Source organism: Pristiophorus japonicus, chromosome 8 (assembly GCF_044704955.1).
Source record: "Pristiophorus japonicus isolate sPriJap1 chromosome 8, sPriJap1.hap1, whole genome shotgun sequence".
Classification (NCBI taxonomy): Eukaryota; Metazoa; Chordata; class Chondrichthyes; family Pristiophoridae; genus Pristiophorus; species Pristiophorus japonicus.
The window spans coordinates 223,652,639-223,680,381 of record NC_091984.1 but is presented as its reverse complement, the minus strand read 5'-3'; the positions used below and the strand labels follow the sequence as shown (position 1 = coordinate 223,680,381).

Below are 27,743 nucleotides of genomic sequence, written 5' to 3'. Positions count from 1 at the left end.
GGTATGCAGTTGTGAGCCTGGTGGATGAACTGGTAATGTGTAGTGTGATTGTTAAACCTTTTTTAATAATCCAACTAGTTCTTAATAACAATGTGTTGCTATGAATTCTTAAGCAAAGAACCTATGAAGCAAATACATTACAGAACCCTTCTGATTTCAATCACTTTAACTATCCATTGTTCTATATATAATATATAAAGGAATATTGTACCTCTGTAACACAGTGTTATATGTAACAGTCTGGTTTATACCGACAGGAGCATCGTGCCATGTGATACACAATGTGTAGCCTGTCAACCCAATGAGTAAATCTTTAATATTTATCAGCAGTCAGTGCATTTGTTTGGAGTTACATTTTCTTTCAATTCTTTGCCACTTTTTAATTTATTTAGCTACTCAAGAATTTAGCTATCCTCAGAAAAAAACATATTAGATACAGCTTTTCCTCTTAGCTTCTGAACAAACCATAACCAATTAATTTGATTTGGTGCTGTGAAATGACAGGTAAATGTTATCCAGGACACTGGGAGAATTCCCTGCTCTTCGAATAGTGCCATGGGATCTTTTACACCCACTTAAACAGGCAGATGGGGTCTCAGTTTATTGTCTCATCCAAAAGACAGCACCTCGGACATGGGAGTATTCCCCCAGCACTGCACTGAGCTGTCAGTCTGGATTATGTGCTTAAAGGGTTTGAACCCTCTATCCGACTCAGAGGAGTGTCAAACTAACCCTAGCCACCCGTTCCATCTCCCTCCCCAATGCCCACATATACATTTTTTGCCCTACAGATATAGGCTCGAGGGGCCGTATTGCCTACTCCTGCTCCTATATCTTATGTTCTTATGTATATAAACCACTATGACAACCATCTAATACAAAAGCAAAATACTGCAGATGCTGGAATCTGAAATAAAAACAGAGAATGCTGGAAATCTCAGCGGGTCAGGCAGCATCTGTAGAGAGAAAAACAGAGTTAACGTCTATAATGGCAGCTGGTCATTACTACGCCATTCACACCCTATCCAGATGAACCTTTTTCTAACCTCTATCATTACCATTCCATTCGGCCCATCATCCCTTTTGTCTCTCTAATCTCTCCTGCCTTCCACCTTATCACAGACCTTCCCTTTTGTTCTTTCTTCCCCTCCCCCTTACCGTGCTTAAGAATGTTTTCTTTTCGAACATTCGGCAGTTCTGACGAAGAGTCGTCGACCCGAAACGTTAACTCTGTTTCTCTCTCCACAGATGCTGCCTGACCCGCTGAGATTTCCAGCAGTCTCTGTTTTTATGGCATCCATCAATCCCACTTGCAGCAGAGCCAACTTGAACAGTATTCACCTCCTCCTCGCCCAACCCACTCAACATGTTCTTTTGCTCCTTTCCCTCAAATCTCTCTCTATCCCATATTAAAAGGTATCTCTCCCCCCTCTTCATTCCCTCTCGGGATGGTCTACCTCCTTCTCCCTTCTCGCCCCAATATTTCTCTCCCTTTTCAGTTCTTTTCGAATCTATTATAAATAGCAGCACATTTAGCAGCATCATTCCATGTTGTAACACACCTCAAGGTAGAAAGATAAGGCAGAACACTTCACAACCACAATTAATTACCCTTTTCCCCTTCTTTTGTGAAGGTCCTAACAGGCCTACTCCTGGACTTGCTGGGTTATGAGCCAGGAGCCCGCCAGACCGAGACCTAATAACCAGTCTTTATTTATGAGCATTGACAGCAAGTGTTGGTCGTCTGGTCAGCATTGAGGCACAGCATAGCACCAAAGCACAGGTGTCACTGGATGTTGTGGACAGTGATCAGGAGCGAGAACCCTAGCTGACCTTGCTCCTCACGAGCCCAGATCTGCAGAGGAGGATTGTACAAATTGCTGCCTTCCTAGATCCCACTCATAGGCATCTTCCACCCTACACTATGTAGTTTAGGACCTGGAATATTAGGTCCTTCATTTGAAACACCTGTGAACTCATCCTTTTTTGGCGTGGAAGCAAGCCATCCTCGTTTCGAGGGACGGCCTATGGTGATCAGTTTGGATTAGTGTTACACTGTGGTGCCTTTACTCATTTGGCCTTTGGGAGAGCAGCAGTGTCATCTTCCGCACTGTAATAGGCTTCTGTCTCAATGTACTGCAGTCTCATAAGAACATAAGAATTAGGAGCAGGAGTAGGCCATACGGCCCCTTGAGCCTGCTCCGCCATTCAATAAGATCATGGCTGATCTTCGACCTCAACACTTTCCTGCTCGATCCCCATATCCCTTGATTCCTCTAGAGTCCAAACATCTATCGCTCTCAGCCTTGAATATGCTCAACAACTGAGCAGCCACAGCCCTTTGGGGCAAAGTATTCCAAAGGTTCACAACTCTCTGCGTGAAGAAATTCCTCCTCATCTCAGTATTAAAAGGCCCACTCCTTATCCTGAGACTATGTCCCCTAGTTGCAAACTCTCCAGCCTGGGGAATCAATCTCTCAGCATTTATCCTGTCAATCCCCCTCAGAATCTTATATATTTCAATGAGATCACCTCTCATTCTTCGAAACTCCTGAACATATCAGCCCATTCCACTCAATGACTCACAGCTCTCTTTTACACTGCACACAACACACGGCATCGGGCAGCGAGCAGCGGGTAAGCTGGTAAAAAAAGTGGCATCAGGGGCTGGGAGATTGCGGGCGGCGAGAATCGATGATATTCTGCGACCGGCGGGAGAGGAAACAGTGAAAAAAATCCCGGGGACCGGGAGCAGTGGTTTTCATGGCCGCCATCTTAGGATTGCAGAAAAGAAAACCCCTCTACAACTTCTGCCTCTCTACAGAAGTTGTCAGTATTCTATGGACAAATAGGCAAGCTGCTCCAAGATTAATGCGATCACCTACACTGTGATCTTTGAAAACCAGGGAGAGAGGACCTGAGGGAAGGAGGGAGGGAAGGGGTCAGTAGGACTATGTGTGTGTGTGTGAGTGTGTTAGGCCCATGCAGCAGAGCCTGGTCTCCAATCGTCTTGGATCCCCTTGCCGTTGGACCAAGACCTTGTTCTGTCAATCCCGTGTGGTGGCTGGTGTGCAACGGCCACCCCACGTTAAAAGAATTCACGCACAGGCATCTTCCACCCTTTAAAATGAAATTCGGGACCCCGCCCGCATTTATCTCATCAGTCACCTTAGAACTCATTTTAGTGTGGACTCCGGGGGACTGCTTTAGAAGAAGACATAACACATTCCCAGGGCTCTGTTATTCTGTATGTGACAGAATCCCAAGAGTAATATCTGGAATGTAACACACTACCAATTATCTTAGCAAAACATTTTCAGCCAGTGTTACAATAACAGTAATCAGAAAAACCAGGCTCCTGAATGTGGCACACTCCTAACTCTCTGTTACTCTGTATATAGTATACCCCTAACTCTAATACCTTCCATATAACACACGGCTAGCTCTCCGATAGCTTGTTATGTCAGGGGTATCCAAAACCTGGGCGCAGGCCAAATTCAACCCACAAGTTCCTTTTAACCAGGTCACGAAGCCTCTGACACTTCAAGTGAACAAATTGTATTTGCATAGTGCTTTATATCTCCCAAAGAAATCCCAAAGCTCTTCATAGCCAATGAAGTACTTTTGAGGTGTGGTCACTGTTGAAATGTAGGGAGATACAACAGCTAATGAGGTAAATGACAAAATATTCTGTTAGAATGATGTTGAGGGATAAATATTGGCCAGAACATTCCCCTGCTCTTCTTCAAATAGTGCAATGGGATCTTTTATGTCCTCCTGAGGGGGCCTTGGTTTAATATCTCATCTGAAAGATGATACCTCTGACAGTGCAGCACTCCTTCAGTGCTATGTGCTCAAGTCTCCAGAGTGGAACTTGAACTGGCAAGCTCTGACTCAGGTGCAAGTGTGCTACCACTGAGCCTTGCCTGACACCTTTAAACTTTGCATGCTAATGCACAAAGGCGATTTTGGTTTATGCTTAGACTCAGCTCTTTAAAATCCTCAGGCCCAGTGAACTGGAAAGGCTGCTCCCTGATTGATGAGGAATTGACCTTTACCAGTCCGCCGAGCCCTGGTGCTTTGAAGAGCTGAGGCTGAAGGTTGTCAAGCACTTGAATCTTTTGTTCATAGGAGCTCCTGAAATGTTGTGACTGAGGAACTCAGATTTTTCTTTGCATGAAGAGGAAGCGCGATAAACACATGAGGGAGAAAGGAATAGAAGGATATGTTGGTGGGGTGAGATGAAGAAGGGTGGAAGGAGGCTGGTGTGGAGCATTAATGCCAGCATGAACCAGATAGGCTGAATGGCCTGTTTCTGTGTTGTACATTCTATGTAAGCTTGCAATTTTGTGTCTGGGCAGCTTGGATTATTTGTGCATTGAGCTTTGAAGCTTGTGTGTTATAGATTTGATGTTTGTACAAGAGGCTTGGATTCCTTTGTGAATGGGGGACTCGCATTTTTGCATTCGGAGAGCTCACATATTTATGTAATCATGTCCCACTCACAGGTTGTGGCATGAGCACCTGACGCCCAACTCCAAAAGACACGTTTCCAGTTGGCTGTATATATCCCGCTCCCACCCTTAGACCACCCTGTGCGTAACGCGCTGCCGACCCTCGTTCAAGCGGTTGCGCGAAGTCACGCCATTTTATTCGAGAGTTCCGTCATACTCACTCTTTGGCCGGTTTCTTTTTCTTCCGCTTGTCGTCGCTGCCCTGCCGGTAGGACCCATAGTCAAAAAGTGAGTCCATGGGAGCCTTCTTCGGGGCGGGGGCCATACTGGGCATGGACGAGTCGTAGATAGAGGACTCCAAGAGATCTATCGGATTAGGCATTCGGTTTTTGAATGCCCCTTGGAATTTGGATCTCAGATTCTGTTTATTGCTCTCCCCATTGTCTCGGGCCGCTGGCCGAGCCACTTCAGCCGCAGTACCACTCTCATCATTCTCAAATAGGTTCGCCAGCGAGGACAGGGGGAAGCCATCCTCGGTCAGGTTCTCCATGCTGCTGCTGTTCAGTTTCCCAGAATCCTTCGCTTCAGTCTCGGCCATCGTCACAAAGTAATCCTGAATGGTAGAAAACAGGGGACGTAAAACTTTGCTTTCTCCTCAAACAAAAACAAAAGTTAAACCAAATTGAATCAAAATGTATCTATCAGGATAGATTGAACAGACTGGGGCTCTTTTCTCTAGAAAAGAGAAGTCTGAGGGGTGACCTGATAGAGGGCTTCAAGATTATGAAATTGATAGGGTAGACATAGAGAAGATATTTCCACTTGTGGGGAGACCAGAACTCGGGACCATAAATATAAGATAGTCACTAATAAATCCAATTGGGAATTCAGGAGAAGCTTCTCCCAGAGAGTGGTGAGAATGTGGAATTCGCTATCACATGGAGTAGTTGAGGTGAATAGTATAGATGCATTCAAGGGAAAGCTAGACAATCACATGAGGGAGAAAGGAATAGAAGGATATGCTAATAGGGTTGGATGAAGAGGGGTGGGAGGAGGCTCGTATTGAGCATAAACACAGACATGGACCTGTTGGCCGAATGACCTGTCTCGGTGCTGCAAATACTTTGTAATACTTTGTAAAATGAGCATTCTGATTGAACAACAACTGGGATAAAACGCTTCAGCCAGCCATACAGATCAAGAGTTCCCAGCTTCACTTGTCAATCTGGTGCTGACTAAGCTAATCTCAGCCAGGTCAACAGGAAATCACACTTTAACATAACAGGTCACTTATAAAGACTGCGACAGCACTTCCTTTAGTGAACTCACACTCCCCTTCCCGTAGGTCAGGGAACACATCACTGGGTCAGTGGGAATGCCCTTAGAATCAAATAGCAACAATCACCATCCAGACACCCTCACATGAAGAATAACCACTTGGGCAAGGGGCTGGAGGCCTAGTGGATAATTAATAGCAATTTAGTTCAACTGAGAAATGTGGGAAGATTGCACTGGGAATATGAAGGCATTTTTGGCTTAGCAGGAAAGGCTGGCTTTTCCTGCCCTAAAGAAAGACTTGCATTTATAGAGCTCCATTCATGACCTCAAGACGTCCCAAAGCACTTTACAGCCATTGAAGTACTTTTGAAGCTAGTCATAGTCACTGTTATAATGTCTAGGTGACAGATTAGTTTCTGCTCCAGAGAAAGGCATTGCCTGATGACAGACCTGCTGCTGCTCTGGTGACAGCCTTGCTACTGTCGTTATGGTGACAAGTCCATTACCTTAAAGGAACTAAGAAACATCTCTCTTTTCTACTGCCATCACAGCAAGGCGTTTATGAGCAGACCCTGACCGTACATAACATTTTTAATGCTTCTAGCAACTTTATGAAATCACACTCTAACATAATGAGGCACTTTCAACAGTGCAATAATGCTTCCTTTAGTAAAGTCACCTTGTTCAAATACAGCATATTCCGGAAGTGAATTAATAATCTTTAATCTTGGGTATAATATTAAAGGGAATAGATATAAAATGCATTGCAACACAAAAAGGGCTCTACATTATTTTCGAAAAAAAAGTTTTGTCGTTACATTACTCGTAGAGTTTGGGACAGTATTTTATCCAAAGTTAACTCTACTGTACCATGCTGTCAGGCTTCACTAACTGTTTGTCCCATGTTGGAGGCTTGCCAAATCCTGCATTAATATACTGTGCCCCTATGTTTCAGTGTTCACGAGGTGATGATTCCCAGAGTTTTTTGGATCAGCAGTTGGTTTTACATGCGGGAATTTTTTGGTCATGGAATCTAACAGCAAACCCTTTTGCTTTCGTTTGCACAAAGGCGATCAATACTGTCCAGCTAGTGTCTATTTTCAATCAGATCCTAATTTCAGGAAATGAAATGTAAGAAAGCCTTTTAGTACTGACTGTCTCAAACAAGGAAAATGCCCACTTCATTGCGGTACTGGGGAGCAGACCCCTTCGATTGATGGGAGCATTGTGTATACCCGTAAATTAAGTCATAGCAAGTTTTGTAATGTATTTGCTTCATGGGTTCTTTGCTTAAGAATTCATAGCATCACATTTGCTATTAAGAACTAGTTGCTTTATTAGCAAAGATTTAAGAATCACACTGCAGTTCATCCACCAGGCTCACAACCATCTGCCTCATCGTGGATCCCCTAAACCCGACTGGCTGGGGTTTTATTGAGTCTTGTGAACATCACGTGACTGGCTAAGCCACTCACAATTCAACAGCTCTGCAAACCTTTGAGCATACTCACAGTGCATACATTACAAGTCTGTGCCCCACTGCACAGTCACTGCACTGTGACTAGTTGGCATAGACCCAACTTCAGGAGAGTTTTGGAGTTGTCAGCTTTTTTAGGATCAGTTCAGGTTTTGCTAGTTTTCTAGATTGGCCATACCTTTGCAACTTCCCCCAGCCTAACTCATACTCTCAGCTCTTCTTACTCTGGCCAAGTGTCATTCACCCTTTCCCTTCTGCTTCACCATTAGTGGCAGAGCCTCCAGACATCTTGCCCTGCACAATGGAATTCTCTTTCCAAATCCATCTGCCTTGTCCCATTTCTTCCCACGCTTCAAATGCCTCTGTTAAACCTATCTCTTTGACCACATCTCCCCAACTCTTTTTCTTATACTGCTGGGGTTCATTTCCCCACGATGAAGTGCATTGGGATGTTTTTCAAGTTAAAGATGCTACATAGTGCAAGTTGCTATAAAGTAATTTTATATTCAGGGAATCTTCAACAGTTCACAGCTTACAACCTCTAGCCTCCTAACCAACTGCTCTAGTCTATTTCTAGGTGGATCAAACTAATTGATAAATTATCAGGTATTGATTATTAAGGGATTTTCTACTCAAACTAATGTTTGTACCAGCTGTTTTTATTAGGGTTGTTGGGTGGGGTGGGGGCACTCGTGACGACAATGGACATAGTTAATCCCACTAATTAACAGATGTGCAAAACTGGACACCTACTCCACCAATTTCATTCCCCTCCCCAGCCATTCTCTCAGCCTGAACCGGACTGTCCTCCATCTCGGAGTCCTGTTCAACCCAAGCTGAATTCCATTCCCAGATCCTCTCCAGCACATAGACCACCTACTTCCACCTTTGTAACAATGCCCACCTTCAGCCCTAATTCAGCACATCGTGCACCATAACCCTCATGATGTCACGTCCGGACTGGACCATTCCAATGTTCACCTGGCTGGCTTCCCATCCTGCATCCTTTGTAAACTTCAGCTTATCTAAAACTCTGCTGCCCCTGTCCTATCCCTGACTAAGCCCACTTGTCCATCACCCTTGGCCTCACTGACTTACACTGGTTGCAGGTTCACCAATGCCTCAAATTTAAAATTATCGTCTTTATGTTTAAGTCTCTTCATGGCCTCGCCCCCTCCCTATCTTCATAAACTCCTCCAGCACTGCAACCCCTCCTGAACGCTGTTTGTCTGACTCTGTTAATTTGTGCACCCCTTCACTCCACCATCATTGGCCATACCCTCAGCTGCAGAGGCCCGAAGCACTGGTATCCCCCTCTCAAACCCCTCCACCTCTCCCTCTCCTCCTTTAGGGCACAACTCTGTGACCAAGGGTCACCCCTCCTTAAGTCTCCTTTTTTGATTTCAACTCTGTGAAGAAAGAAAGATTTGTATTTCTATAGCGCCTTTCACGACCAGCGGACGTCTCAAAGCTCTTTACAGCCAATTAAGTACTTTTGGAGTGTAGTCACTATTGTAATGTAGGAAACGTGGCAGCCAATTTTCACACAAGCAAGCTCCCACAAACATGTGATAATGAATAGATAATCTGTTTTTTTGTTATGTTGATTGAGGCATAAATATTGGCCAGGATAACTCCCCTGCTTTTCTTCAAAATAGTGCCATGGGATCTTTTATGTCTACCTGAGTGCGAGCAGACGGGGCATTGGTTTAACATCTCATCCGAAAGACAGCACCCCTGATAGTGAAGCACTTTGAGACCTTTTTGTACGTTAATGGTGCTATATAAATGCAAATTGTTGTTAGTGTTAGAATGAAGAAAAGACATTTCTTTAAATGCTCATAGACTATCATAATAGCTGTAAGTGCCATATCTACCTAGGATATGTTTATAGAAACATAGAAACATAGAAATTTACAGCGCAGAAGGACGCCATTTCGGCCCATCAAGTCCGCGCCGGCCGACAAAGAGCCGCACGGCCCTCGGTCAGCAGCCCTGAAGGTTACATATAAACCTATGGAAAATGACGGAAAGTCAAAGAGCACCCGGCCCAACAAGTCTGCCTCACACAACTGTGACATCCCTTATACTGAAACATTCTACACTCCACCCCAACCGGAGCCATGTGATCTCCTGGGAGATACAAAAACCAGATAAAAACCCAGGCCAATTTAGGGAGAAAAAATCTGGGAAAATTCCTCTCCGACCTATCCAGGCAATCAAAACTAGTCCAGGAGATCACCCTGGCCGCATTCTATTCCCTGCAGTACTTACCATGATATCTGCGCCGTCCATCAAAAGGTCATCCAGTCTAATCCCAATTACCAGCTCTGGGTCCGTAAGCCTGCAGGTTACTGCACTTCAAGTGCCCATCCAACCATCTCTTAAATGTGGTGACGGTTTCTGCATCCATTACTCTTCCAGGCAGCGAGTTCCAGACCCCCACAACCCTCTGCGTAAAGAAGCCCCCCCTCAATTCCCCTCTAAACCTTCCACAAACCACCTTAAAACTATGCCCCCTCGTAATAGCCCCCTCCACCAATGGAAATAGACCCTTACTATCCACTATGTCCAGGCCCCTCAATATTTTGTACACATCAGTGAGGTCTCCTCTCAACGTCCTCTGTTCCAATGAGAACAAACCCAGCCTATCCAATCTGTCCTCATAACTAAGATCCTCCATTCCAGGCAGCATCCTAGTAAATCTCCTCTGCACCCTCGCTAGTGCAATCATGTCCTTCCTATAATACAGCGACCAGAACTGCACGCAGTACTCCAGCTGTAGCCTAACCAAAGTATTATACAATTTAAGCATAACCTCCCTGCTCTTATATTCTATGCCTTGGCCAATAAAGGCAAGCATTCCGTATGCCTTCTTAACTACCTTATCCACCTGGCCTGCTACTTTCAGGAATCTGTGGACAAGAACTCCAAGGTTCCTTTGTTCATCTACACTATTAAGTGGCCTACCACTTAATGTGTATATCCTTTCCTTATTAGCTCTCCCAAAGTGCATCACTTCACACTTCTCTGAATTAAATTCCATTTGCCACTGCTCTGCCCACCTAACCAGTAGATTGATATCCTCCTGCAGCCCATGACTTTCCTCTTCATTATCAACCACACAGACAATTTTAGTGTCATCTGCCAACTTCTTAATTATACTCTCTATATTCAAATCTAAATCGTTGATATATACCACAAAAAGCAAAGGACCCAGTACTGAGCCCTGCGGAAACATCCTTCCAGTCACAAAAACATCCATCAATCATTACCCTTTGCTTCCTACCTCCAAGCCAATTTTGGATCCAACTTGCCACTTTGTCCTGTATCCCATGGGCTTTAGCCTTCATGACCAGTCTACCATGGGGGACCTTATCAAAAGCCTTGCTAAAGTCCATATCCATATATACTACATCGTACGCACTACCCTCATCGACCCTCTTGGTTACCTCCTCAAAAAATTCAATCAGGTTAGTCAAACACAATCTTCCCTTAACAAATCCGTGCTGACTGTCCCTAATTAATCTTTGCCTTTAAAAATGTGGATTTATCCTGTCTTTCAGGATTTTTTCCAATAATTTTCCCACCACTGACGTTAGGCTGACAGGCCTGTAATTACTCAGCATATCCCTTTTTCCCTTTTTAAACAAGGGTACTACATTAGCAGTCCTCCAATCCTCCGGCACCATGCCCATATCCAAAGAGGACTGGAAAATTATAGTCAAGGCCTCTGCTAGTTCCTCTTTTACTTCGCTCAACAGCCTGGGATGCATTTCATCCCAGTAAAATATAGTTTCAGGAGTTCTGGAATATTCTGGAGAAATTATTCAACCCTTCCCTTGCAGAAGGACCACAAGGAAAAGCTTTACCATACATGATAATTATAGAGTAGAGAAAAAAAAAAGATTTGAAGTCCAACACGGTCTCTCAAAGTAGTCGAGAAGCCACAAACACCATCATCATCATCATCATCATCATAGGCAATCCCTCGAAATCGAGAAAGACTTGCTTCCACTCTAAAAGTGAGTTCTCAGATGACTGATCAGTCCAATACTGGAATTACAGTCTCCGTCGCAGGTGGGGCAGACAGTCGTTGGAGGAAAGGGTGGGTGGGGAGTCTGATTTGCCGCACGCTCCTTCCGCTGCCTACGCTTGTTTTCTGCAGGCTCTCGGTGATGAGACTCGAGGTGCTCAGTGCCCTCCCGGATGCTCTTCCTCCACTTAGGTCGGTCTTTGGCCAGGGACTCCCAGGTGTCGGTGGGGTTGTTGCACTTATCAAGAAGACTTTGAGGGTGTCCTTGAAACATTTCCTCTGCCCAAATGAGGATCACTTACCATGTAGGAGTTCCGAGTAGAGCTCTTGCTTTGGGAGTCTTGTGTCCAGCATGCGGACAATGTGGCCCGCCCAGCAGAGCTGGTCAAGTGTGGTCAGTACTCTCAGCCTGTAACAGTGTTATCGCCCCCACAAATTTCGAGGCTATTGAAACATAACATTCTTAAGGGCTGGACAGAGTAGATGCTGGGAGGATGCTACCCCTGGTTGGAGAGTCTAGAACCAGGGATCATAGTCTAGAATAAGGAGTGGGCCATTTAGGACTGAGATGACGAGACATTTCTTCACTCAAAGGGTTGTGAATCTTTGCAATTCTCTGCCCAGAGGGCTGTGGAGGCTCAGTTATTGAGTATATTCAAGACAGAGATCGATAGATTTTTGGACACTAAGGCACTCAAGGGATATGGGGATAGTGCGGGAAAGTGGAGTTGAGGTTGAAGTTCAGCCATGATCATATTGAATGGCTCGAAGGGCCGAATGGCCTACTCCTGCTCCTATTTCTTATGTACTTATGTTCTTAATCCTGGAATAGGAATATCGGAAGATTAAGGCATGGAAGAGATTGTTTTTTATTCCTCTAGGAGATGAAATAGCAGCACATTTGGAAAGCAGTGACAGGATCGGTCCAAGTCAGCATGGATTTATGAAAGGAAAATCATGCTTGACAAATCTTCTGCACCTAATTTCTATGTTTCTATGATTCTGTCTCCTGTCTGTTGCGAGGGTTGCAATCACAACTGAAGTCAAGACTGATGAGGAAATGTTGCTTTACAGCAGCACACTGCCCCAGTAAAGTTGCCACCCATACACTTTTGAAACTGGAGGCCTTTTATTTTGAGTGGGGGAGAAAAAGGTGAACCTAAACATAAAAAGTCAAAATAAACTGTCCAATTGTTTTCATTCACTGCTGTGTCACGATGCAGAGGCATTAGGTATTGAGGTTTACACTCCATTTTCATCATTAGCAAAGAAACATTTAAACTCAAATCATCTACCACCGTCTGGATTTGAACTTGGCAAAAGACAGCAACCCAAGCTAACAACCGGGGAATTGTGAAGACTCTGGAATGGACATCCAACTCAAATAAACACAAGCCTTGGGTTGCCATGATGCGCCATCACATGCAGAGTACTGGTTTTATTAATTTTTCCACCTAGAGACATCCAGCGTCCTGACCCACAAATCCCAGGTTGTCATAGCTACCAAATAGTTTACTGCAAACACCTCTTTGATACATATTCTATCTCCCCTCCTCCCATACACACCATAGGCCATGGAATTGGTGCAAGACTCAAGAGAGATAAAAGTATCTGACTAGGTCTTTAACATAGAAAAACAGCAAAGTAAATTCCATAAGAACATAAGAACAGGAGGAGGCCATTCAACCCCTCGAGGCTATTCTGCCATTCAATTAGCTCATGGCTGATCTGAACCGCAACCCCATTCACCCGCTTTTTCTCCATATTCCCTGATACCCTTCCCTACCAAAGACACCTTTACACCAATCCTACCATCTGTTCTATTTCAAGTGCTGGGAAAAGGTCCAAGTGCAGGACACCACCAAGGTTCAGAGAAGATGAGATACATCAAGAAGCAACAACAACTTGTATTTATATGGCACCTTTAACTTAATAAAACATCCCAAGGCGCTTCACAGGAGTATTATGCGATAAAAATTTGACATCGAGCCGCATAAGTAGAAATTAGCGCAGGTGACCAAAAGCTTGTACAAAGAGTTAGGTTTTAAGGAGCATCTTGAAGGAGGAAAGAGAGGTAGAGAGGTTTAAGCAGGGAATTCCGGAGCTTGGAGCCTAGGCAACAGAAGGCACGGCCACCGATGGTTGAGCGATTATAATCAGGGATGCTCAGGAGGGCAGAATTAGAGTCAAGCGAGACCAAAACTGTGTTTTAAAAGCCTGTGGATTTTAGGATGATGAGAAGCTGAGAGACGCTGAGAGACGCAAGGCACTCCAGAGTGTTCAGTTCCTGCCAAATAATTAGTTGGAGTAGGAGATGATGCAACTAGTTATGGTTTCAGCACAGTGAGCATTCAGGAAGTAGGAAGAGCATGTAGGAAGGCTCATTTCCAATAGAGCTAACTATCCACGGACTGGGAACTTCCCGGACTGCATGACTCAATTCCTCAATGGGGAGCCCACTTACTAACTAAAGAGATTTTCTTTTAATTTTTTATTTTAATACTTTTTTTTTATTACTCTTTCTTTTGAAGCAGAATTAAATGATAGTGATTATCAGTATCTTGCGCAGTAAGTTATAATTGAGAACAGTCAGACAGGAGTCCTTCTATAAAATTAGCTTTCTTCAATTAAAAGTTCCCGAACATCCGCTTACTACTTCATTTTTGTTGTCCTTTACAAAAAAATTGATAGTCTCAACCAGTTACAGTCTGTACTTCTATATTTCCTGACTATATACTGTTAATTTCCACTCTGGATTTCTTGTTTTCAAAGCAGTGAATTAACATTCTTTTCCCTCACTAATTACTTAATCATGTTATTTCTTAAAGGGCCACTGTCCCCAAGAAAAGTGCCTTGCAAGTCAGTTTACTATGTTTTCTTTAAACCAATGTTCTCCTCTCCTTTCCACCAGGTGTTGACTCCTTGCACGGGGATGGTTCCTTGGGTGCAGGCTGCCCTCTGATAACTTGTCGTTCTTCACAGCTAGACAGGTGAGTGTTATCAGGCTATTCCACCATTTGGGTCCTGTCCTTACTCAATATCCAAAAACTTGCACTTCCCATTACATAGGATTACAGAGCATATACAACACAGAAACAGGCCATTCGGCCCAACCAGCCCATGCCAGCATTTATGCTCCACTCGAGCCTCCTCCCACCTTTCCTCATCTAAATCTATCAGCATAACCCTCTATTCCCTTCTCCCTCATAAAATTGTCCAGCCTCCCCTTAAATGCATCGATACTATTCGCTTCAACCACTCCCTGTGGCAGCGAGTTCCACATTCTCACCACTCTTTGGGTAAACAATTTTCTTCTGAATTCCCTATTGGATTTCTTGGTGACTATCTTATATCGATGGCCTCTATTTATGCTCTCCCCCACAAGTGTACACATTCTTTGTGTATCCACTCTATCAAAACCTTTCATCATTCTATTAGGTCACTCCTCAGCCTTCTTTTTTTAAGGAAAAGAGATCCAGCCTGTTCATCCTTTCCTGATTTGTATACTCTGGTATCATTCTTGTAAATCTCACGTGTAAATCTCAGCATGCTCACAGGTTTGTGGAGCTGCTGCACTGTGAGTGGCTTAGCCAATCACGTGATGTTCACAAGACTAAATAAAACCCCAGTTAATTGAGTTCAGCTTCTCCACGATGAGGCATGCAGTTGTGAGCCTGGTGGATGAACTGGTAGGGTTCAGTTTGATTGTTAAACCTTTGCTGATAAACCAGCTGGTTCTTTACAGCAAATATGTAGCTGTGAATTCTTAAGCAAAGAACCCATGAAGCAGATGCACTACAGGGTTAAAGGTATAACTGTGGCTGTACTGGGAGTAAGAGGACCTGAGGGAGGGAGGGAGGGGGTTAGTGGGAATATGTAAGTGTGTGTGTGTGTGTGTGTGTGTATGTGTGTGCTAGGCCCATGCAGCAGAGCTTGGTCTCCAATCGTCTTGGGTCCCCTTGCCATTGGGCCAAGACCTTGCTCTGTCAAGTTTGTGTGGTAGCTGGTGTGTTACAGCCACCTCACGTTAAAAGAATTCACACATAGGCATCTTCTACCCTTTAGAATGAAGTTCGGCACCTGGAATGTCAGGACCCTCATGGACAACCCCAACAACGACAGACCTGAACGTCGCACTGCTATCATTTCCCAGGAACTCAGATGTTTCGACAGAGACTGTAGATCCCACATTGGTCTCATCAGTCACCTTAGAACTCATTTTAGTGTGAAAACAAATCATCCTCGACTCCGGGGGACTACCTAAGAAGAAGACTGGGAGTGGATACTTTCCGTGTAATATACTTCTACTGTATATCAGAATTGCTTAGAACCTTTCAAACCTAATATGATGAATCTGACTGGGGATTTGTTCCTTGTTGCAGATTGAGAGAGATTCGTGGTTCGGCAAAGGAGCACTCAGCTGTCTGTCGGTAGTCACTCGAGGTGAACGTTTTCAGTCTTGGCCACCATGCTGTTGATATTTAAAATTCAGCACCACCTAAGTACTGTTGTGTGGAGCCCTGCTAAAGCTGCTGTTGGGAATGATCCAGATGATGCACCCATCGATTTTATTTCTCCCTAACCTGTGTTACTCAGATCAAACTCATTAATGCACATGCGGCTGAAGCAAGGCCATCTTCACAAGTTTACTCACAAGGCTTCCAATCGGAGTCGATATGATGACAAATCCCCCTACAAGAGCTTCCTTATATCTGCTGCATTATTCCTACAGTGAGCCTCTCCTCATAAAGAAAGACCTGGCATTTATATAGCACCTTTCACAACCTCAGGACATCCCAGCCAATGAAGTGAGTGTAGTCACTGTTGTAATGTAGGAAACTTGGCAGCCAATTTGCACACAGCAAGTTCCCACAAATACCAATGTGATAATGACCAGATAATGTTTTAGTGATGTTAATTGAGGTATAAATATTGGCCAGGACACCAGGGATAACTGCTCTTCTTCAAATAGTGCCCTGGGACCTCTTGCATTCACCTGAAAGAGCAGACAGGACCTTGATTTAATACCCTCAGTACTGCACTGGAGCATCAGCCTAGACTTTTGTGCTCAAGTTTCTAGAGTGGGACTTGAACCCACAACCTTCTGACTCAGACGTGAGAGTGCTACCCACTGAGCCACGGCTGAAAGCTAAAGTTAAGCACTGGGCAAAGGAGAGGTACTTCTCTGCAAATGAAAAAAAAGAGTTACTCTAAACCACTGCTATTCTCTCCAAGGTCATTGTTACAGGCTGTGAGCAGTTCACATAGCCAACAATATATTTTTTTAAATGTTTACAGTGATTGAGATTAGAGGTGTTATTGTTGGAAAATGGAACACTTCCATTTTTCAAGCATTCAATGTGTCAGTATCATACATTCTCAAAGTGGCAGCTTGACTCAATTTGGGTCAGAAGGTTATGGGTTCAAGCCCCACTCCATATATAACTTCGGTTAACCCTCTAATGATGAAATGCTGTCTTTTGGATGATAGTTTCAACCAAGGTGAATGTTAAAGAGGAGCAAGGAGTACTCATGGCCAACATTCCTCTCTCAACCAATACCAATACTGGATATTCATCTCATTGTGCTTTGTAGAACATTATTAGTACAGAATGGCTGCTAGATCTACCTCCAATAATCACAGGAGTGGGCTTGGTTGTGATGGCACTTCCATCATGGAACAGCCTGCCAATATTTAGTGGTCTAGACTCCCACATAAACAATGGCCACTCAGGAGGACATCAGCCGTACATGGAACCATAACGCAGCACAAAATCAGCGCCTTCAGAAAACACTCGTCTGTACAGAAACTCTCATGGAACAAGCTGATTATCCCCTCTGACCTTGTACTTTGTCTCAGTTCAATTCTCGCTACACCGCAGTTAGTATATATTAGTATATCAATTCTGAGAATAGATTTTCACATTCAAATGCATCCAAGAATACTGAAAAGAAAAACATCATAGAGATACTTCTGACTGTGTTTGTGATCAATTTCCCCCACCTCCACCATCACCAGGCACCATCCTTCTTTATACCATAGCCCCTGCAGTGATCAGCCGCAGTTAAACCTGACACAGTGCACTAAAGGATCAAAACGGGACGCGAAAATCAGCAACAAGACTGCATTACGGAGGCAGTGAGGCTCTCCATTCCCAGTGTGCACAGAAGGGAGAGGTAGAGCAAGAAAGAGCAAAAACCCGCAAGCGTATGAGGGAGCAGAGAAAGAATTCGAGACAGCACAAGAGAGTGAGAAGGAGAGAGATAGAATAAATGAATGGAAGACATCAAAAGAGATAGAAAAAGAGGCCGAGTATGGAATGAGGGGAATGGAGAATGAGGAGGTAGTGCAAAAATTATTATTGATACCACATTAATGGGAAAATTTAGGACTATATAAATGTATAAATTTGAGATGGTCATGAACCTCTGTGACCTGAACTCATGTGAAATGAGAAACATTCATCGGGAATTTCCACGGGACTTGTCCTGTTCCACCACCATAACTTCAGCGGGAACTACGTTTGTGGACTTACAGCAAACTGTCGCCAGAGTTATGAGAGCGAAGAGGGTGAATCTCCAAGGAAATACCCAGAGATTGTATTTAGTTTAGAAAATGACTGACGGCGCTCCACCATTGAATCAGCTGATGAATGCACTATGTGCACTATATAGACCAGGAAGGTCAGAGGTTGTCCTGGTTTTCCATGGCTACCTTTCATTTCCAAGCCCAGCCTGATCCTATCACCCACAGATCTGCATTTCCCAGGTGGGGATACTGGATCAAGACCAGTAGCTCTGGCTGGTCTCTCCCTCCCTAGCCCAGGGACACTCCGGCTCACTGTCGCGCCCTGACTGCAGGCCCAGCTAAATCATCTGACGCAGCACAGATCGTAGCCGAGACCATCCTGATCGGTACTGTTCTCGGTGAGATTACTTAACCGAGCCATGAAGGACCCCAAAAGAGGAAGCCTTCTGGGGCGAGCGACCTTAACTCACTGTGCCTGGGGAGTTATTTGAGTAACGCCAGGCACAGAGGAGTTCGGGGTACCCCAGGAGGTCAATGGCAAGTAATGAGTTGTTTACCGATGAGGTACAGGCCCCCGTGTGAAACTAAAGCCACGCGTCAAGGCAGGACGGTGAGAGTGCTGTTGTGGTATTAACATTTGGTGAAATCCTCCATCCATGACGTCCACACATACCAAAAACAAAAAAAGCACAAGTTTATTAAAGGGTGCAGCATCTGGAGGCTATTTCAGAGGAGGCGTGGGTTTCTGTAGGGCTAGGGTGTGATCCCCTTCATGTGGGGTCAAGATATCCCTTCGGCTGAAGCTAGTGGTGGCCACACCCAGACAAGTAGCTAAAGATAATCTCAGATCTTTCAATTACAATCTAACTAGAAGGGTATGAATAACCACGTCTTTGAAGATACATTCCTGCTCTGCACACACTAAATCTTGAGATTGTCTGGGATAGTCTGTTTGTTTTGTCTTCCTCTTCCAGCTGCCCTCCAATTTACTCCCCTGCTATCCTGAAGATGTAGACTCATGCCAGGGCACGGTTCTACAATCAGCAATTGCTCTCTACTACCTCACACACATGGCCATTCATTGTGTGTGGTTTGGACTCCTTAACACTCTGAATGAAAGAGAGACTAGCATTTATATAGCGCCTTTCACGACCACCAGATGTCTCAAGCCGCTTTACAGCCAACGAAGTACCTTGGACACTAACTGCCCATCCCGGACTCATGGAGTGGGTGGGTGTGCCATCTGTAATTAGGCTTTTGTCTCTTCCTTCGATCTGTAGGCTTCGGGGACTATACCAAAGCAGCATGCATTAACTTGCCCTGTAATTGGAGCGACTACATTGGCTCTGTTTACCAATCTCGCCTCCCCCAACAACTCTGTTTGAGAACACATCACATACATTCTGAAATCACCAGAATGCAGTGCTCCATCTCTCCATCCCGCTCACACCTCACGATTGCTTTACAAATATATTGACTCAGACTGGTGAGTCTACTCGGGTTTACACTCGCTGAGAAGCAGTTGGTCTGAGCTTGCGTGGAAAACACTGCCGCTCAAGACATGACAGCAGACAACATTGAGCCAAAGCTAATCTAGAACTAATATTGATGTTTGAGAGAAAAAACAGTAGAGTGATAAATAAAGAGCAATTAAAGCAGCAAAACTCAGCGCATGGAATGCTCGTTCCCAGAGGGGAGTCAGGAAGCGAGACCTCCACATTCACACAGCCACTTCCTGCTTGCTACATAGATTTGTTGCCAAGCTCTGCTCCCTTAAAATTCAGACCTTTCCACCAACTTTGCTGCATTCTTTTTGGACAAATGAATTTGTTGGTCTTGGATGGAGCTGAGGACCACAGAGTAACATAGAATGGGGATCGCAAAGCCAATCAGATTGGGGGCCACAGAGTGACACAGAATGGGGGATACAGAGTGATGTAAAATGGGGGTCACAGAGTGATGTAGAATGGGGGTCAGAGTGATGTACGATGGGGGTCAGAGAGTGATGTAGAATGGGAGGTCACAGAGTGATGTAGAATGGGGGATCACAGAGTGATGTAGAATGGGAGGTCACAGAGTGATGTAGAATGGGGGATCACAGAGTGATGTAGAATGGGGGGTCACAGAGTGATGTAGAATGGGAGGTCACAGAGTGATGTAGAATGGGGGGTCAGAGTGATGTACGATGGGGGTCAGAGAGTGATGTAGAATGGGGGGTCACAGAGTGATGTAGAATGGGGGGTCACAGAGTGTTGCAGAATGGGGTTGCCAGTCCAATGCTTCCCGATGATGGAGGTAAGGTCAGAGGGTGAGGCATCTCCGAGGCCAGTCTTGCATTCTCATAGTGACTGGTTATAAAACCTGCCAGTGCTCAATATCTAGGCTTATACATGAAGAACAACTAGTTGTACAAGGTATTTGATTCACCACCTTCAGAAGAGGAGGAGGTTGAAAGGACAAATTAGGTTGGGGTATATCCCAGAGCACTGTAAGATTTACTGTGTTGTTAAGTAAAATCTAGAAGACAAGCAGCCTCTCAGAGGTACTCATCAGGATATAAGTGTGCGTTTTCTTTGACTGTGACACAGCAGTGCGAGACCTATCATCCAGACTCCACATAGTTACTTTGGGCCAACCCTGTAATGGGTACACACAGCTGGAGTTGCCGAGTCGCTCAGCTCCGACACTTGATCTTTTGATATATTCTCCTGCAGGCTCGTGGCCAACCTCCGCCTTCTCACTATCAGGACCCTCCTAAAGTGGGAGTCTCAACAGCATGACTCCCATGTAAAAAGAGAATCCCATTATTGGCGGCATGTTTTTACTGTTTTCCCACTCTGTCCCGCCGCATTTCTTCATGCATGAACCTAAACGGTGAGGGTTGACAAATTATTTAAGGATAGGAGTTTGACCATTTTTAAATCTCACATCAGAATCTCACTATAAAGTGGGAATGTCACAATCAGAACTTCTTTTTAAGGATCAAGATGCCTCTTTAAGGAGAAAGATCCACAGCCTTTTAAAAATTAAACATTCTTGCCAGGAAATATCCTCGACGATTCTCTTCATCATCTGTCGTAACTTCAGTGGAAGATTGGCGTAAACCTCGGACAGATGATCAGGAGAACCCCACTGCCTCTGCCCCTTCTCTCAAGGAAATTCCCGGGGTCTACTTTTTTCCCTCTTTTTTATATTTTCTTTGCCTGCGCTTTAGTTTGGTCCCATTGAACTACACTCAATGTCTGGTAACCTCTTTCCCATTCCCTTCTAATGCCGTTTGTAACTGGCTGCTTGAAGGTGTATGAGAGCGCCACTCATTCACTGGTTGAATCATAGAATCATCAAAAAGTTACATCACAGAAGGAGGCCATTCGGCCCATCTTGCCCATGCCGGTCGGAAAAGAGCTACCCAGCCTAATCCCACCTTCCAGCACTAGGTCCGCAGCCCTGTAGATTACAGCTCATTAAGTGCACTTCCAAGTACATTTTAAATGCGATGAGGGTTTCTGTTTCTACCACCCTTTCAGGCAGTGATTTCCAGAACCCCACCACCCTCTGGGTGAAGATGCTTTTCCTCTAATTCTTCTACCAACTACTTTAAATCTATGGCCCCTGGTTATTGACCCCTCTGCTAAGGGAAATAGTTCCTTCCTATCCACTCTATCTAGATGGTTCCTGATGGTTGAGATAAGGAGCTCGCCCTGTGGGATCTCTGTCACTTGCCTGCTCCGTATTGTGAGGGATGGGGGGCCACTCCACATCTGCAGCCTTCAATTCACTAATCACCTAACCTCGTACATTCTTTCCAATGCTCTCCGTACTTTAAAAGCCAGAGTCGCATGACGCCCTCTCGTTCTTCTTTGCTCAAACGAAAGTAAGTAAACTTGGGTGAGTCTCTCCTCGTAATCGTAGAGCTTCAGCTCTCTGAATCATCTTTATCTGACGCCTCTCCAATGCACCACTGACCTTTTCAAGATAGGGAATCCAAGACTGCACGTGATACGCCAAGAGTGCCCGCACCAAGGTTAGAATCATTTGTTTTGGTGTATATACAGTGAAGTAAACGTGAGATGTATGGTTAGTCTGGTTGATAATAGTTTTTTGGTGACTGGATAGTTTCAACCAATGACCGACAATTGCAGCGTAGGAAAGCTTCCCGGGAAAACGCACCCTTTAACCATCCCAACAAACCTTTTTCTCTCTGCAGGAAGATTAACAGAGGCAGCCTTGCAGCCAGCATTGCAGAACAGACTCCTAAGCAACACAGTAACATGTTTACACCACAATCAAATAAAGTGCCATCCAACACTGATAAACACACAGTTTGCCAGCCGAAAAATGTCGGTTTCTAGAAACGTCTTATTTCTAAAAAAAAAGGTAATTGGCATCCTGGAGGCCATTGAAGCGCCTTGGGATGTTTTATTCTGTTAAAGACATTATATAAATGCCATCCGTTGTTATGTTAACTAGTCATTCAACAACGTGGTTGAAATGCAACAAAAACACTCAATTAAAAACTCGCACCTACACTCCTGTGATTACATTTACAAATATGTGGCTGACCTTTGTGCTAAGTTTGCTAGCAAACTCAGTACATCCAGTGCTCTGACTATCGGCAACCAGATAATCAGGAACATTCGGATCAGGAATCCGGTACAATGGAAGTGAATAAGAGGTTTGGTACAAGTGACTGCAAGCCATAAGAATTAGGAGCATGGGTAGGCCATTCGCCGCCTCGCGCCTGCTCCGCCATTCAGTAAGATCATGGCTGATCTTCTACCTCAACTCCACTTCCCTGCACTATCCCCATGGGGAAGTCAATGAGGAAGAGAGTGTTTGAAGACCAGGACCTCAAATCTAGCACCAAGCTTATGGTCTACAGGGCAGTAATGATACCCGCTCTCCTATATAAAACAGAGATGAGGAGAAATTTCTGTGGAATTCGCTGTCTCAGACACCTGTGGAAGCTGGGACATTGAATAAATTTAATACAGAAATAGACAGTTTCTGAAATGATAAGGGGTTATGGGGAGCAGGCGGGAAAGTGGAGCTGAGTCCATGATCAGATCAGCCATGATCTTATTGAATGGCGGAGCAGGCTTGAGGGGTCGTATGGCCTACTCCTGTTCCTATTTCTTATGTTCTTATATGGCTCAGAGACATGGACCATATACAGCAGACACCTCAAAGCGTTGGAGAAGTACCACCAACGCTGTCTCTGCAAGATCCTGCAAATCTACTGGGAGGATAGATGCACCAATGTCAGTGTTCTCGCTCAGGCCAACATCTCCAGCATCGAAGCACTGAACACGCTCGACGAGCTCCGCTGGGCGGGCCACATCGTCCGCATGCCCAACACAAGACTCCCTATGCAAACGCTCTACTCAGAATTCCTACACGGCAAGCGAGCCCCAGGTGGGCAGAGGAAATGTTTCAAGGACACCCTCAAAGCCTCCTTCGTAAAGTGCAACTTCCCCACTGGCACCTGGGAATCCCTGGCCCAAGACCACCCAAAATGGAGGAAGAGCATCCGGGAGGGTGCTGAGCACCTCGAGTCTCGGCGCCAAGAACATGCAGAAATCAAGCGCAGACAGCGGAATGAGCTTGCAGCAAACCAGACTCCCCACCCACCCTTTCCTTCAACCATTGTCTGCCCCACCTGTGACAGAGACTGTAAATTCCCATATTGGACTGTACAGCCACCTGAGAACTCGCTTTTAGAGTGGAAGCAAGTCTTCCTCGATTCCGAGGGACTGCCTATGAATGGGAGCAACATGAAAAGGCCAGAGCATGTGACCCTCAATGATAATGTTCTCCATTATGCCCAACACAGCATGGGTTTCATTAGGCTCCAGCTGTATATCCCAACATTTATATTGGTGTTGTTCTATTGAAAGACTGAGGTTGCTGTAGATTTTAGGACTTATACAGTCACTGTTCCTAATAGAGGATCTTTGGCAAATACATTTTCGATGCCTGCCTAATAACCCTGTCTGTAGATGATCAGAATTCACTGGCAGATTTCACCTACAAGCTAGCAGCAAACAACTACATTTATATTGCGCCTTTAGCGTCCAACGCGCTTCACAGGAGCGTAATCAAACCAAAATTGACACTGTGACAATTTAAGTTGAATTATATCATTATTAATACAAGTGACTTATTATCACTCTGATCTGCTCAGAAGACAGCATATTCACAGCCTCCAGGACTTTTTAGAATCATAGAATGATTACAGCACAGAAAGAGGCCATTCGGCCCATCGAGACCATGCCAGCTCTCTGCAAGAGCACTTCAGCTCGTCCCACTCCCCCGTCCTTTCCCCATAGCCCTGCACATTTTTTTCCTTCAGGTACTGGTCCAATTCCCTTTCGAAAGCAGTGAATTCCAGATCCTAACCACTTGCTATGTAAAAATGTTTTCCCTCATATTGCCTTTGGTTCTTCTGCCAATCACCTTAAATCTGTGTCCTCTGGTTCTCGACCCATCTGCCAATGGAACAGTTTCTCTCTATCTACTGTGTCTAGATCCAAACTGCCAAACTGCAGCATAGAAACAGAAAAACATGTTACTCACAGTTAGTGTAGAAATATATGGACACTCAGTCTGTACCAAATCACTTGCTTTAGTCAATGCATAACAAAAAGAAATTGGTCCTCCCAGTATGACACTGCTGCAAGGTAAGTGCTACATGACTGTTCCAGCTTCTCTGCATTCCCATTGACTGAACCGGCACATCTTCACGTCAGCATGGTGTAGACAATATAAACACCAGGGGCTAGAAATTGCCCCCCGCCTGAAATGAGGCGCACGTACCCTGTTTCGATGTTTTTTACCGCAGCTGCGGTTCAGGTCGACTCTTTCGGGAAATTCCGCTCTTTTTTTTTTGTTTTCATCCGAAAGTCGGTCATAATGGGGAGCGGTGACTTCGCCTGAGGGGCAAAAACACAGCGGTGACAGCAACTGAGGGGCGGAAGTTGGGGGCGGGGCGTATTCATCGCTGCGATTACATCATTACTGCGCCGTGTTACCACGGCTCCCCCCTTCACTTAAAGGGGAGAGCCTCCGCGCTTTTTAAACTTCAGTCCACTGGGCCATCAGAGGGTTTCGGCCGGCCCAAAGGCCTGGCACCTAAGCAGGGGTGCCAAGCTGCCTGTTGGCGGCCCGGCTGAACTCAGGGGCATAATTGTCGGGCCAACCTGGCAGTCGGCTGACAAAAAAAGACATGGCAGCAGCAGCAGTGAGCCCTCCTCTTTAAGGGAAGTCGCACCACCGTTGCAGAAGGCCACAGCCTCACTGGATCACCAGGGAAAAGCTTGTTTTGGCCCCGCCGGGCGGCAGAAGATTTTCCAAGGGGAATGTCGCCATCGGGGTTAGATCGGCGGTGCGCACAGTGATGATGTGCTTAATATCGATCGGCAGCAGCGGAGCGGTAAGTGGGGTGTCAGGGTACCGCCGGGAAACCTCGGAAAGGCAATTGGGCTATCAGCGGTCATTCCACCAAAAGTCGGTGGCCACTCCACTCCGCAGCGTGGCCCCCGATTTGCGGTGGTAACAAGCCTTAAGGAGAGGGGCAATTTCAGCCCCCAGGCCTAATCTGTAACGCTCACTTCATAGTTTGCTGCTTATAGACAAATGCAAATGAGTCTATTGCAGGGGAGTAAAACTACTTAATGGTGGGGATCGCAAAGCAATGATAGCATTCATGAGTCTGTCTGAGGTCCACAATTCACTCCACGTTACAAATCATTCCTAATAGTGGAGGAGGGAAAATAATAGAAAAAAAGAAAGACTTGTATTTATATAGCGCCTTTCACGACCACTGGACGTCTCAAAGCACTTTACAGCCAATGAAATATTTTTTGTGGTGTAGTCACTGTTGTAATGTGGGAAACACGGCAGCCAACTTGCGCACAAGCAAGCTCCCACAAACAGCGATGTGATAATGACCAGATAATCTGTTTTTTTTATTCTGTTGTTTGAGGGATAAATATTGGCCAGGACACGGGGGATAACTCCCCTGCTCTTCTTCGAAATAGTGCCATGGGATCTTTTATGTCCACCTGAGACGGCAGACGGGGCCTCGGTTTAACGTCTCATCCACCTGTCTCATAAAGACAGCACCTCCGACAGTGCAGCACTCCCTCAGCACTGCACTGGAGTGTCAGCCTAGATTTATGTGCTCAAGTTCCTGGAGTGGGATTTGAACCCACAACCTTCTGTCTCAGAGGCGAGTGTGCGACCTACTAAATACTAAATTTTAAACATTCCCTAAAAACTCCGGTGCAGTGCTGAGGGAGTGCCATACTGTCGGAGGTGCCACCTTTCAGGTACGATGTTAAACCGAGGCTCCGTCTGCTCTCTCAGGTGGACATAAAAGAGCAGGCGAGCTCATCCCGGTGTCCTGGTCAATATTTATCCCTCAACTAACATCACTAAAATCAGATTATCTAGTCATTATCACATTGCTGTTTGTGGCACCTTGCTGTGCACAAATTGCCGCGTTTCCCACATTACAACAGTGACTACACTTCAAAAGTACTTAATTGGCTGTAAAATGCTTTGAGGTCGTGAACGGCACTTTAGAAATGCAAGTCTATCTTTTACAAAGATGAAAGGAATCCTCTACTGCATTAAGGGTATCTTCCCGCCCACACAACCACCTTCTTTAAAAAGAGGGAATAGGGAGACAATATTAATTGACCAAAGCCTCAGAAGTGCACGAGTGTACCATTTTCATTTCCCATAGCCGTCACCGTTATAGCCTCTGAGTCAAACCACCATTTACTTCTGAATTATTACAGACGGTTTGGTGCTGTAATCTCCACCCACCAGGAAATGCCTCAAATTAATTTCACTTCAAACTATTAGAGCCAGCAGGCAGTGAGAGGAAGGAGACTTTCATCCTAGCCGTCTGAGCGGGATTTACCACAGGTAAAATGACAATGCTCTGTCCCACTGAGAGACTCAATCCTTTGAAGCGTTTGGGAGGGGAAGGAATGAAATAAATGCATGTGTATATTTGGTTAGGTTAGGGTGTGTGCGTGTGGATGTGTGGGGCAGTCAGTCAGTCCCAGCAAACCTATAGTTTCTGGTACACGATCAAGGACTAAATCTCATTGGAGTTCAGAAGAATGAGAGGTGATCTTATTGAAACTTATAAGATAATGAGGGGAGCTCAACAAGGTGGATGCAGAGAGGGCATTTCCACTCGTAGGGGAAACTAAAACTAGGGCGCATAGTCTCAGAATAAGGGGCCGGCTGTTTAAAACTGAGATGAGGAAGAATTTCTTCTCTCAGAGCGTTGTAAATCTATGGAATTCTCTGCCACAGAGAGGCTGGGTCATTGAATATATTTAAGGCGGAGGTAGACAGATTTTTGAGGGATAAGGAAGGGTTATGGGGAGCGGGCGGGGAAGTGGATCTGAGTCCATGATCTTATTAAATGGCAAAGCAGGCTCGGGGGGCCTCATGACCAACTCCTGCTTCTTATGTAAATCGAACTGCAGCCCGGGCGGGGCAAATGAGATATCCAGGAGCATCCTATGGTGTGATGATGATCCACACTACTTGTAGTAAAGAAAGACTTCCATTTATATAGCACTCTTTCACAACCATCAGACATCCCAAAGCACTTCACAGCTAATGAAGTGTTGTAAAGAAGGAAATGCAGTAGCCAATATGTGCACAGCAAGCTCCCACAAACACCAATGTGATAATGTCCAGATAATCTGTTGTAGTAATGTTGATTAAGGGATGGATATTGGCCAGGACACCAGGGAGAACTCCACTGCTGTTTTTCCACCTTAGAGAACAGGCTTGGTTTAACATCTCATCTGACCTCCAACAGTGCAGCACTCCCTCAGCACTGCACTGGAGTGTCAGCCCTGAGTTTTGTGCTCCAGTTTCTGGAGTGGGACTTGAACCCACAACCTTTCAACTCAGATAGCAGGGGGTGCTACCCACTGA

At 45.2% G+C, this 27,743-nt stretch overlaps 1 protein-coding gene across 1 annotated transcript in view; it reads right to left on the bottom strand.

Annotated features, from left to right (window-relative positions):
* trpv4 (transient receptor potential cation channel, subfamily V, member 4) overlaps positions 1 to 24,663 on the bottom strand; it is a 93,030-nt gene extending 68,367 nt beyond the window's left edge. The window contains exons 1-2 of the mRNA XM_070888342.1: positions 24,591 to 24,663; positions 4,676 to 5,067 (exon numbers count right to left, since the gene is read on the bottom strand). Of these exons, the coding sequence (XP_070744443.1) occupies positions 4,676 to 5,052 (377 nt within the window). The 5' untranslated portion in view covers positions 5,053 to 5,067; positions 24,591 to 24,663. The remainder of the gene's footprint in view (positions 1 to 4,675; positions 5,068 to 24,590) is intronic.
* Between the last annotated feature and the right edge of the window lie 3,080 nt (positions 24,664 to 27,743).